This window comes from Mytilus edulis, chromosome 3 (genome assembly GCF_963676685.1).
Source record: "Mytilus edulis chromosome 3, xbMytEdul2.2, whole genome shotgun sequence".
Lineage (NCBI taxonomy): Eukaryota > Metazoa > Mollusca > Bivalvia > Mytilida > Mytilidae > Mytilus > Mytilus edulis.
In genome coordinates this window covers 4,970,720-4,984,448 of record NC_092346.1, presented here as the reverse complement: position 1 = coordinate 4,984,448, position 13,729 = coordinate 4,970,720, and the positions used below count along the sequence as shown (strand labels likewise).

General features: G+C 32.3%; 1 protein-coding gene across 1 annotated transcript; it reads left to right on the top strand.

The window, feature by feature from the left end:
• Nucleotides 1-4,894: 4,894 nt before the first annotated feature.
• Nucleotides 4,895-5,512, top strand: LOC139514616 (uncharacterized). Its single transcript, XM_071304038.1, has one exon. The coding sequence runs from the start codon at nucleotides 4,895-4,897 to the stop codon at nucleotides 5,510-5,512; it is 618 nt and encodes a 205-aa protein (XP_071160139.1).
• Nucleotides 5,513-13,729: the final 8,217 nt, after the last annotated feature.

The window sequence follows — 13,729 nt, the reverse complement described above, 5'->3', positions numbered from 1 at the left end:
AACCTACATGATGACGAATCTACCATCAACACAGCATGGGAAATTATCAGATATTCTATTGTTCAATCATGTAAAGAAACTGTCGGTTATCTCCAACAAAACTGCAAGCAATGGATGTCAGAAAATAAATGATAAATAGTCAACGAAGGACGACAAGTAAAAAAAAAACGTTCTGCCTGCTATAGCTAGACAGTAGAAAAAGCAGACACACGAACAGTATAGCGATAAAGATACAGAGGGCTGTTGTTTGCTCTTTGGTCGGGTTGTTGTCTCTTTGACACATTCACCATTTCCATTCTCAACTTTAAACAAAATGAAAGGAACTGAAGCAAGGGAGACATCAAAACCCTATACAACATTACACAGCAATAATGTGGTAAACCACTATCCTCAAGTCACCAATCAAAGATAAAGACAATAAGACACTCACTTAACTGGAAGACCAACTTGAAAGGTTGAAAGAGCATTTCGAGCAGGTTTGTAACCGACTGCCAAATACAGATCTACCTAAACTACAAAATTGTCCTACTTTGAACATCAAAACCTACAAAAGCTGAAGTAACCAAAGCTATCAAAAGTCTAAAAAAAAATTAGGGAAAGCAGGTAGCATTGATGGTATATCACCAGAAACTATCCAAGTCTTGGATGATACCTTTGTACTAAGTCTGTTACAACTACAAATAAGATCTGGCAAGAAGAAGAAATACCAGATGATTGGAGTAAAGGACTTTTTGTTAAAACCCCCCATAAAGGTAACAAGTCCTTTTGCAACAACTGGAGAGGTATCATTTTTTAAATTGCTCTGTAGCAACATCCTTAGCAGATTGAAAAATGAAGTCGATAAGATATTATGAGATGAATTAGCTTCAGACAAGAAAGAACATGTGTAGACCAAATAGCCACCTTGAGAATTGTTATCGAACAAACAAAAAAATCGCAGACGACACTCTACCTAAATTTTGTGGATTTCCAGCGAGCTTTTGATAGCATTGAACATAAGATCTTCTGGAACTTTCGTGGACACTATGGAATTCAACAAAAGATCACGAAATGATAAAACTGTTATACGACCAATTTTACAGTCAAGTTATGCACTGTGTAACTATGACCCAAACCATTCCACGTTAACCATTCCACGTTACAACAGGGGTACTTATGTATTCTCTCTCCGTCCCTTTTCCTAATGGGTTGGTAAATTAGCCTACACAGATCAAAAAGGCAATTGATGGAGTCTTATTACACGTCTTAAAGACCGATAATTTGCTGATGACATTTTTATACTATCCTATCGCTTCCAAGACGCACAACATCAGACCAAAAGTCGTGAAACAGTAGCAAAACAAACAGGTTACACATGAACCAATAGAAAACTAAATCAAGGCGGCTAAATACCAACCAGCAAGATTGTCTTAAGATCGTACATCAGGAGACACAGACGAAGACATATCAGCGAGGAGGATGGGAAGCACAACAGGTATTTTCCATGCTTTAACCTGTTTGGAGGAGTGATGCTTTAAGAACTAGCACAGATTTAATGATATTTACCACCATAACAAAGTAAGAAGGCTGAAAAAAACAAGTTGACAAAAATCAAGAAATAATAGAATGATTTGCAATACAAAAAATTTCATAGGATCACAATAATATCTTGATTTTCATCTACATGATCAGAACAGAGATTAATTTGTACATCTGCAATTATAATTTGATTATTATTCAATAGGAATTATAACAGCCATGATAGTTATCAAAGGTACCAGGATTTTAATTTAGTACGCCAGACGCGCGTTTCGTCTACATAAGACCCATCAGTGACGCTCATATCAAAATATTTATAAAGCCAAACTAGTACAAAGTTGAAGGATCCAAAATTCCAAAAAGTTGTGCCACATACGGCTAAGGTAATCTATGCCTGGGATAAGAAAATCCTTAGTTTTTAAAAATTTCAAAGTTTGATGTCAGACCAGCAAGACATGTGTTTTACCTGTTGTTTTTATAACACCCAAGTACTACTTTTTTTCATTGTATCAATTAATGGTTTAATCCAATTCCAAGACTCATGTCGTATAAACCCATCACCAGGTCATCTGTATTGTAATAAACGAATAAAACTCGATACTTTGCGTTGTGTTACTTTTATGTTCAAAATCTATATCGAAGCCGCCCATACAAAGGTACAAAGTAACTCCATAAACATATGACGTAAATACGGGAAACATAACGTTAACATTTGCATTATATTCTCAACATTAACAAATATCGTAAACAATGTCAGGGATAAATTGTCCCCTTGTTTTAACCCGTTTCGCAACAGAACCAGTCAGTAAGTTTACCGTTCCATCTCAAACATGATTCAGAACTCTGGTAAAAGTTTTTTTTATGGAGTTATACCACTTTTCCATTAATATTATATCGTAGTAGTTTGTACAACATTATCTCCCTGTCAATGAAAAACAAAACATTTTCAAGTCGATAAAAACAACGAATATTTCTTAATCATTTCGGACTATACTATGATGGGTGCAAATATGGTCTTTACATGAACGGTTCCGTCTTAATCCGTTAAGCATGTCGTTCTGGTATCTTTCGCCTCTTTTCTTTTACTATAACATTCAAAAATATCACATGTATCTTATGTTTGTTTCTCGACAGAATGTCTGATACAATCTATAGATTAATTATACAGTTTGTTAGTCATTAACTTTATATTAGTCTCATTCACAAAACTATATCGAAAAAAACTTAAACTAAAAAGAAATATGTATTTGACAAAAAAAAAATATGATATTTCTGTTTTGATTTGAAATGATGCCAATAATTTAGTGAATATATTTAACTTTACATAGAAAAACAGAGATATAAAGAATATATAATAAAATAAGCTCCTTTGTTTCGAAAAAAAAACCCGACTTTTATTGTACTGACGGGTTATTTGTGTTGAGGTTCGTTAAAGCTCGCGTTAAAGGGGCACTAGCTACGAAATATATGAAAAACCTAATATATTCTTTTTTTGGCTCAATCAGTAATGAAATACAAAAAGTGAAATAATAATTCCTTTTTAGTAGCCAATAAGGTTCAATTGTGTACAAATAAGCAAAAACACATTGATTATGAATTATTCACTTGCAACTTGAATCCGTATTCATGTGAACTTTATCTTAACCCCTTAGCTTGAGATGGATAACATGTGAATTGTATGTGTAAAGTTATTTAATGTCAACATTGAAAGTGAAACAAAGGTAAATAATTTGTTTGACTCATTCGATCCAAAAATAATACAGTTAAATCGAAGATAAACATTTATTTTTTATCTGTAATATGAAATTAAATAGACACAGAATAATTCAACAGCACGTGTTTGCTTAATCTATTTATATCTATATTTAGGTTTACAGCGCTTACATGGTTATCGAATGACTACAGGGGTCAACTCGATAAATAATTAGAAGGCGTCTAGACTCAAATACACACGAAACGAAACTACGTATTTTCATGCCTGTGCCTGTGCCTTGTTTATTGTTTTATTTAGACTTTTAATAGTTTAGATAAATGTTTTACATTGTTATAAATCAAATATAAGAATTTGATTTGAATCGAAGAACATGAATTTGACAGCTAGTGCCCCTTTAAAAGCAGAGAATTTTAAACGACTGTTATGAGTTAATCTTCGTGAATAATGTTTTGAGTTTTAATGCCATGCGTAGTTGTATCAATTAACAACAAAATTTCATATCTTGCAACTAAAAACAATTGTTTATGTTTCATTTTATGATTTAATAATCCCAATTACATGTAGCTCCATTGCATTTCTTAAAATTACAAAAGTAATGAAGTTAAATCAATATTAACCTATATCACCCCTTCGCCATTAATAACATCTAAAATCACGTACAATCAATTGTGTTTGAAGAGTGTCAAGCGCTATATACCTGTTCAAACCCCAAATCAACAAAAATCCCAAAAATGAAAGATGCATTTTATGAAGAAGTGTATACATTTAGCTAAAAGGTACATCGGTATTTTTTATTTTATTTGAGTGTGTTAGGATTTACAGTTTTGAATTGATTTTCGAAAATCGCAAATACTAGATGAAAAACAATTAAAAATTTATTAAGACAATCATTCATAATAAGAAGTTATCCGAATATTTTGCAACAATTTATACAAACAGAAAAAGAACGCTTTAACGCGATAAAATCACATTTAAAGCGATAACTACAGTTATAACGCGTAAAGACATCAATATATTTAACGCGTAAAACTTTGCAATTATCAAATTTGGGATTTAACCGGTATTTGAAAAAATACGTTTATCGCGATAATTACTCGTCGCACTGGCCACATGTGTCATAATAAATCACATTAACGCGTTAAACACATCTACGTTGCTACGATACATTACTTTAACGCGTTTAAACATCGTTTAACGCGAATAAACATAGTTTCACGCGTTAAAACATCGTTAAACTATACCTAAATTTTGTGGGTTTCCAGAGAGCTTTTGATAGCCTTGACCATCAGGTTCTCTGGGACATTCTGGCACACTATTAATTTCCGCAAAAGATCATCAAAATGATAAAACTGCTTTAAGACCAATTTTCTTGTCAAGTTATACATGGTGGAACTATGACCGAATCATTCCCTGTTACGACTGGGGTACGTCAAGGTTATCTTTTCTCTCCTCTCCATAGTAGTTGACTGGGTTGGTAAATCAGCCTACAAAGATCCAAAAGGCATCGGATGGACCCTCACAACACGACGTGCAGATCTTGAATTTGCTGATGACATTCGTGCACTATCCCATCGCTTTTAAGATGCACAACATCAGACCAAAAGTCTTGAAACAGTAGCAAAACAAACAGGCCCATACAACAACGCACAGAAAACTAAATCAATGAGGCTAAATACAAACCAGCAAGATTTTCTTAAGATCGACGACTCTACTGTTGAAGATGTACAACACTTCACCTATCTTGGAAGTATTGTCACTATATCAGGAGGCACAGACAAAGACATATCGACAAGAAAAAAGAAAGCACAACAGGTATTTTCCATGCTTAAACCTGTTTTGAGGAGTAATGCTTTAAGAACTAGCACAACGTTAAGGATATTTACCATCAATGTCAAATCTGTACTCTTATACGGATCAGAAACCTGGAGAGAAACAGCTGCATCCATCAAATCTATCCAGACTTTTGTCAATAAATGTTTGAGAAACATCCTGAACATTAGATGGCAAAACAAAATATCAAACAATGAGTTATGGAGAAGAACCAAACAACAGCCAGCAACCCAGACAATAAAAGCAAGAAAGTGGAAGTGGATCAGGCATACCCTCAGAAAAAAAGACACACACATTACCAAACAAGCCCTAGAATGGAACCCCCAAGGACATCGAAAAAGGGGAAGGTCAAAAAACACCTGGAAAGAAACAAAACAAATAGCCATGGACAGGAAGAAATGGAGAGAAAATGTTGTCGTCCTATGTCCTCATAGGGACGAAGTGGATTAAGTCAAGTAAGTCAGTATGATACTTTGTCAGTTTATGAACATACGGATACAGTATGTGATGAATATTTGTCAGTATGTAATAATACGTTGTCAATATATAATCATACTTGGTCAGTTTGTAATAAAATTATTTCAGTAGATTATCATACTTTGTCAGTAAATGATGATAATTTGTCAATATATGATCATATTTTATCAGTATGTGATAGTACTTTGTCCGTATATGATTATCATTTGTCAATGTATATTCATACTTTGTCAGTATGTGATGATTCTTTCTTAGTATATAATCATAATTTGTCATTATGCGATAATACTATGTCAGTATGTGATGAGAATTTATCAGTATGATATGAAAATTTGTCAATTTATGATTACATTTTGTCAGTATGTGATGATACTTTGTCCGAATATGATCATACTTTGTCTGTATATGGTGAGATTTTCTTAGTATATTATCATACTTTGTCAGTATGATATGAAATTTTCTTAATAATTGATCACACTTTGTCATTTTGTGATGACTTTTTGTCGGTGTGATATGAAACTTTGTCAATATACGATAATACTTTGTCAATATATAATCATACTTTGTCAGTATGTGACGACATTTTCTTAGTATATAGTCATACTTTGTCAGTATGATATGAAATTATTTTAGTATATGATCACACTTTGTCAGTATGTGAAGACTTTTTGTCAGTGTGATATGAAACTTTGTCCATATATGATAATACTTTGTCAATATATGATCATACTTTGTCCATATATGATAATACTTTGTCAATATATGATCATACTTTGTCAGTAAGTGATGATTCGTTGTCAGTATACATATATACATTTGTCAGTATGTGATGATACGGTGTCAATATATAATCATACTTTGTCAGTATGTGATGATACTTTCTTAGTATATAATCATACTTTGTCTGGATGTGATGATACTTTCTTAGTATATATTCATGCTTTGTCAGTATATGATGATTCGTTGTCAGAATATAATCATACTTTGTCAGTAAGTGGTGATACTTTGTCAGTATATTATCACAATTTTTCAGTATGTGCACATACTGTATATATATATGTATGCTATCATATTTTGTCAGTATGTCATGATACTGTGTCAGTATATAATAATAAATGGTCAGTATGTGATGATACTTTATCAGTAGACATACATACTTTGTCTGTATGTGATGATACTTTTTCGATATATAATCATAATTCTCATATGATTTGCATATTAGGAAAAACGTTGATATGATAGGTCGAGACAACTTCCGGTTGTTGATCTTGACGTTGGATATTTTTCGATATATAATCATAATTCTCATATGATTTGCATACTAGGAAAAACGTTGATATGATAGGTCGAGAGAACTTCCGGTTGTTGATCTTGACGTTGGTTATTTTTGATAGACGACGTTGACCGAACTTCTTTTCGTAATTAATGTTAACAAGATGGCGGCGATAATAACACCGACGTCAACATAATTTATTTTCACTGCACGTTAATCGTTAAATAAAATAATACACAAAAACATTCGTTTGAATGATAAGAGTTTCTGCAGTTAACTTTTTATAAGATAGCAAATTTAATAGAGTACATATCTTTGCTTTAACCACCAATATAAAAAAGAAGATGTGGTATGATTGCCAATGAGACAACTATCCGTAAAAGACCAAAATGACACAGACATTAACAACTATAAGTCACCGTACGGCCTTCAACAATGAGCAAAGTCCATACCGCATAGTCAGCTATAATAGGCCCCGATAAGATAATGTAAAATAATTCAAACGAGAAAACTGACGGCCTTATTTATGTAAAAAAATGAACGAAAAACAAATATGTAACACATAAACAAACGACAACCACTGAATAACAGGCTCCTGAAGTATATTCATGCGCCAGGCTTATTCAATGACATAAATATTCAATTTAGGTGTGGTAGAGGTACGAGTGTGGAAAAATATATTCCTTATCTCCAATTTTAAAAAATTATAAGGATTAAACGCCTTTTTGAGAGAATCTATTGGTGTATAAACTGAACCAAGTCACTCACAAACATATCATAAAAGTCCTTTGAACTTTTAATTGCTTGTGAGTGAATTGGTCGAGTAAATACACCAATAAATTCCTTTGAAAAGGCGTTTAATCCTATAATACTTTGTCAGTATGTGATGATACTTTCTTAGTATATAATCATACTTTGTCAGTATGTGATGATACTATGCAGTTTGTCATAATGCTTTCTTAGTATATAATCACACTTTGTCAGTATGTGGTGATTCTTTCTTAGTATACAATCATACTTTGTCAGACTGTATGTGTGATACTATGTCAGTATGTGATGACACTTTGTCAGAATGATATGAAACTTTGCCAATATATGATCATACTACGTCAGTAGATGATGATACCATATCATTACATGATGGTACTCTGTCAGTATATAATGATACTTTGTCATTACTTCGGAATGGTTTGTCAGTATATGATTATACTTCGTCAAAACTGTCTTGTAATGCCCATTTTCATTTAATGATGTGCATTTACCTTTATATGATGTGCACTTGTTACTAAATAATGTGCAAACACCTTCATATTATATGCAAAAACCCTCATATGATGTACAAACATGATTATATGATGTTCAAACATGATTATATGATGTTCAAACATGATTATATGATGTTCAAACATGATTATATGATGTTCAAACATACTTATCTTATGTGCATATATACTTATATAATGTGTATTTATACATATATGATGTGCACATATACTGATATGATGTGCAAATATACTTATATTAGGTGCAAATATTCTTATATGATGTGCAAATAAACTTATATGATGTGCAAATATCCTTATCCTAGAGTCCCTAAAAAAACAATAAGTTAATAAGTTTTTGGCAGTATTTGGCCACAGCTTTATCTTGAATAAAATATAACATACATGATATATAATATGTTTTTAAATTGGCAATCTTGCTTGGAAATATATTCATCAATCTCTGTAATTAATATAAATGTAAATTGTAATGTGGCTACCGCAAATTATGGCAAACCACTAATAATATACCGAAGTATTACTAGTAATAATATTTAAGTAATATGTTTTGTACGAGAACTTGAATGATGCGCAAGAGGCTATCGTTACTGTTCACTAAATATATGAACGTTAACTCCAGCGCAGCGAAATGTGCCAGTCTGTCCAACTTTTACATCTACATTATGTTTACACTTGTCTCCTACTCTCCAACTCGATACCATTACCAGAAATAAGATGAAATATAAGCTTAAAATCAGTATATTATTTCAATTCAGAACAAATATATATTTAACACAAAATTAAAAAATATTGGGAGGGTGGTGTGTTTTTTTAAATTATTTTTCTCGCCAAATTTTTCGTCCTCTGCAATCTTGTTCTATTTCTAAAAAGACCAAAGCGAGGTTCCGATTAAACAAATTATACCATAAACAGTGAAAAAACACTTACCCAAATTAAGATATTCAAGTGCGTACCCACCGGATAACGGGCTGTGAAATTGAAGAATTTGAATCCTTTTATCCCAGAGTCCCAAACAAATAGATATTAAGATTTTGGCAGTATTTGGCCACGGCCTTATCTTGAATTAAATTTATTATTTATGTATTAAATTTAATTTATAGTATCCTTTACAATAGATAATTCAGCTGATCTGTAACAATTCCATCTGCATGCCTTACTTATCATGTACTGTGTTACGACGCTAGATTGAAACTGACGAGGAAAGGTAACCCAAGGCCACCGAAAACTCTTTTGATAAGAGCCTAGGTGGTCGAGTGGTCTAGCGCGTTGGTCACAGTGCAATGCGATTTGATGCCACGATATCCAAGTAGCTTGAGTTTGAATCCCGGTGAGAAAAGAACAAAAAAATTGCTATTGTTAATTTACAGATCTAATATTTTTGGGCTGATGTTTAGACGAGTTATATATATTAAAATGTTAACATAACAATTGTATCTAATTACAGTCGGGGAAAGTCAAATTCATGCCAAGATTTCTTATTTTCATTTCAAATCATCCCTTGAGATTATTAAAAAAAAATGTAATTTCCCTTAGATGTCAAATGCACTTCATCTTTCTTTAAGCATGATTCATTACCCTACCAGGGTAACGGATGTAACAACCATCTGTGTTTTGTTAAGAATAATGCTTAAGAGGTGTTAACCCTCTTTCTACATTTATCCATGGCATTTAAATTGTCAGAATATGGCCAACTTGATATAAGGATAATTTGGGAACTGTGTTCATCATCAGTTGACGCATCCAACAGAACTGTTTCCTTATTAACTCACAAACAGTTTTATTTCCCTAAATAATTGCCTCCAATATGTAATACTGGATCCGTGGCGGATCTTCATATTTCAGCATGGTTCTACTCTGCTTTTTCCCGTCCTGCACTTTACCTCCACATTGTCCCTGCCAACAAATATTTACTCCCATCCTGTGCAGCCATAAATTTACCCCTCCTGGTCTTCCACAAAGGTTTAAAAATGGAGGATCCAATGATTCAAACTGTAGTATGTCCCGCAATTCTAAGAAGGCCATTATTACTTTCTGATATTGATGCAGGACATTTCACTATTTATTACATAGTACAATACTTATTCAAATGCCATTTCAAGATACCCCCATAGATCTCGAACAAATGGCAGCACAACAGCTAGCCAGACGAAGCTATTTAAAGTCTGACATGCCAAAATTTAGTACAAGGCACATTTTCTGATTTAAAAAAAGCAAACACATCAGTACAGGAATTATCTGTAAAGATGTCCAATGTTCATTTTAATTCTTGTTCAGAAATTAAAATTGATTTTTATCTTTTTTGCAGTAATTAATATATCAGATATCATACTGGTTTTCTTTATTAGAGGGACAACAACTAAGATTTATACCAGCTTAATGCCCTGAATGTTGCCAATAAACTGATAAAAGGTTTTGACCGTTTCAAAAATAATATCATCCTGTCTATAATTAGCAAAGGAACACAGATGACGTCACAAATGACGTCTCTTTCTGTAGAAGAAGAAAACTATGTTCGGATGAGTTTTTTTTTATTAACAGTAGTTTCTCCACGTGCAGCTAGAACATTCTTTAATAGTGAATTTGCTCCAGCATGTTTAGATGCGACATTAAAAGAGAGTATAACATTTTGTTTGACTTGAAAAAGAAACATTGAATCAACCGATCACAGTGGAACCCTCCTGGTAAGTGAAGAGATAATTACAAATCTCCTCTTTTAAGATCCCATGTAAAAACTTCGTATTGTATTTGGCCAGTTAAATTGATTTTGTTATTCCACTGTTATCATTGGGTCTTTTGTAGACGAAACGCTTGTCTGGCGCAAATACAAAATTTCCATCCTGGTACTTATGATGAGTTTATTTTCTTATTAAAACCATTGATTTAAGTCAGATATGCGAATTTGTTTTTTGCAGTGTTTGTTATTTCAACAATCGTATTTTCACCCAAAAATTCAAAAATCGATATAAGAACTTAAAACATTAAACTTAAACATATTCTGCTTAAAATCTTGAATGCCTTTTTAGACCAAACATATGGACATGCTTTGGTGACAGTAGTATTCTCAGTAATTTGTGAATCAATTTTATATATTTGTTTTGTATATGGTTAATCTTTGATTTGTTTTTATATATTATCTAATGTATCAAGTTATATCCTTTATTTTAACAACAAATTAACAGAACATTATCCATATACACTATTTTTCATGTTTATATTCATAGTTGAAACTGTTTGTTTTGCTTTAATACTTCAGAAATTAATTACCGTAGCTGTATTTGGCAAAAGTTTTTGGAATCTTTGGTCATCAACTGCGTACTTAATTGTTTTATTTTACCTTTTTGATTCGAGCGTCACTGATTAGTGTTTTGAAGACTTAACGCTCATCAAGTGCAAATACAACATTTAAATCCTACTGTCTATGATAAATTTATAAGCGATGTTTTTGATATTTTATTCAGGCGTGTAGGTTCATCCGATAAAATAGAAAAATATGGTCTGGCGAAAGTTATGCATCCGGTAAAGTTCTGAGGCATAACATGAACTAGAACATTAAATTTCAAATCCGTTTTATGTTCCAGAAAGAAAGAAAAACGAGCATGATTTTGAGATTTCACTTTTGTTTTGTTTCCACAGGATTGTCAAAATAAACAAACACATATTCTGTCCATTCCTTATGACAGTCTAAATCACCTTTTGTTCTTAATGTATCTTTTGTAAATCTAATGTCTAGTATCTAGTGTTTTTTACAAATGTTTCAAATTCTAAAACCATGATTTGACTTTTAGTATCTGATGTATTTTCCAAATGTTCCAGATTCGAAAACTAGGATGTGACTTTTAGCATCTGATGTATTATTCAAATGTTTCAGATTCAAAAACTAGGATGTGACTTTTAGTTTCTGATGTATTTCTAGATGTTTCAGATTCTTTAACTTTTTAATTTTACTTTTAGTATCAGACATATTTCCATGATTTTCCATATTCTAAATTTTTGAATTGTTAGAGTCTGATATACTCCTAGATTTTTCAGATTCTTAAACTTTTGATGCGACTTAAAATATCTTATGTATATCTATGTATTTGACAGATGTTTAAGGCTGCATGTTTGTTAATATATGCAATACATTTTCTGTTGGGAACTCCCTTTATGGCTAAATCTGTGCCACGTTTATTATGAAGTTTCGTAAAAAAATATATGATAGAACGGAAAACTGATATACACTTCTTTTAATCAAAGATCAAAACATAGGGCTGTGTGACATATTTTTAACAATTATATGCCCCGAATGTCTAAGAATTTAAAATATACAAAAAACACCTTCCTTCACTTTGTGTTTTCTTTAAAGTTCAATTTCAGCAGCTACAAGGTTGTAATTGTACTGCTAACATTCCCAAGTTACGTCTCTTTTTTTTAGATGAAACATACAGATCATATGTGGGAACCCATAAGTAAACCAAATAAAATATCTTTGAATATTATATATATATCCCCAAAAGAAGCTGTTTTTACAAAGAGTAGCATCCAGAGACTTAACGTTTGATGTAACTCTTAGCTATTTATTTATTTTCTTTATGTTCAAAATTCTAAAACTTTTGATTTGAACTTTTATGTCTGACCTTTAATATCTTTTTTTTCTCTAGTTCTCTTGATTTATTTTTCAAATGTGGTAGATTGTAAGCATTTGAAATGACCTATAGTATCTTTTTTCTGCAGTTGTTTCAGATTCTAAACTTATCTTCGGATTTCAAATGTTTGGCTTTGAGCGTTGCTGATGAAGGTAAATCCAGAAAAGCGCTTCGGACGCAATAAATTAAACGTGTTGTTTTATATTTTTACATCACTGGGTCGATACCTCTGCTGGTGGACTATCAGTCCCCGAGGGTATCATCAGCTCAGTAGTCAGTGCTTCGGTACTGACATGATTCTACAAACTTTACTAAAATTGTCCGTTTATAAATTTATAAATTATTATGAAACTAAGGTTTCAACTCCCTCAGGCAAAGTTGGCTTTAGATGAATTTGGTTATTTATTTTAGGTATTTTTAACATATAGCTTTTCAACGATTTTCGGTACTTATACATCTTCGGATTTCAAATGTTTGGCTTTGAGCGTTCCTGATGAAGGTAAATCCAGAAAAGCGCTTCGGACGCAATAAATTAAACGTGTTGTTTTATATTTTTTGATAAGCCTTTTAATATTTTTATGTTTTCGATATTCCAGATTCTAAATTTTTTGAAGTGGCTTTGTCTATATGCGTCTTTGTGTTTGTTTGGTACACATGACAGGGCTCTGTACTTATACATCCTGTCATTGTGTTTGTGTGCTATTGCATGTTGATAACGTAAGTGTGTCACTGTTTGTGATGTCCTGTGGTGTCTGTCCTTGATGGAAGATGTTCGTTGTTATTCTGAGGTTTGCATGTTGTGTCGACTATTGTATTATTTGTTTGTTTGTTTCTCTGTGCTGGGTGTTCTTTCTTGTGTTTGTGCTGTACTCCTGTCACGTAGTGTTGTCATTATAGCGATATTGTTTGTTAACACCGTTATATAAGCAGGAGGTTTGGATAGTCATAAAACCAGGTTCAACCCACATTTTTTCTTGAAATATCCTGTTCTGAGTCAGGAATATGGCAG

Bases quoted from the DNA above. Each gene is read 5' to 3' on its own strand.
- LOC139514616 (XM_071304038.1), top strand. From the start codon at position 4,895: ATGAGGCTAAATACAAACCAGCAAGATTTTCTTAAGATCGACGACTCT.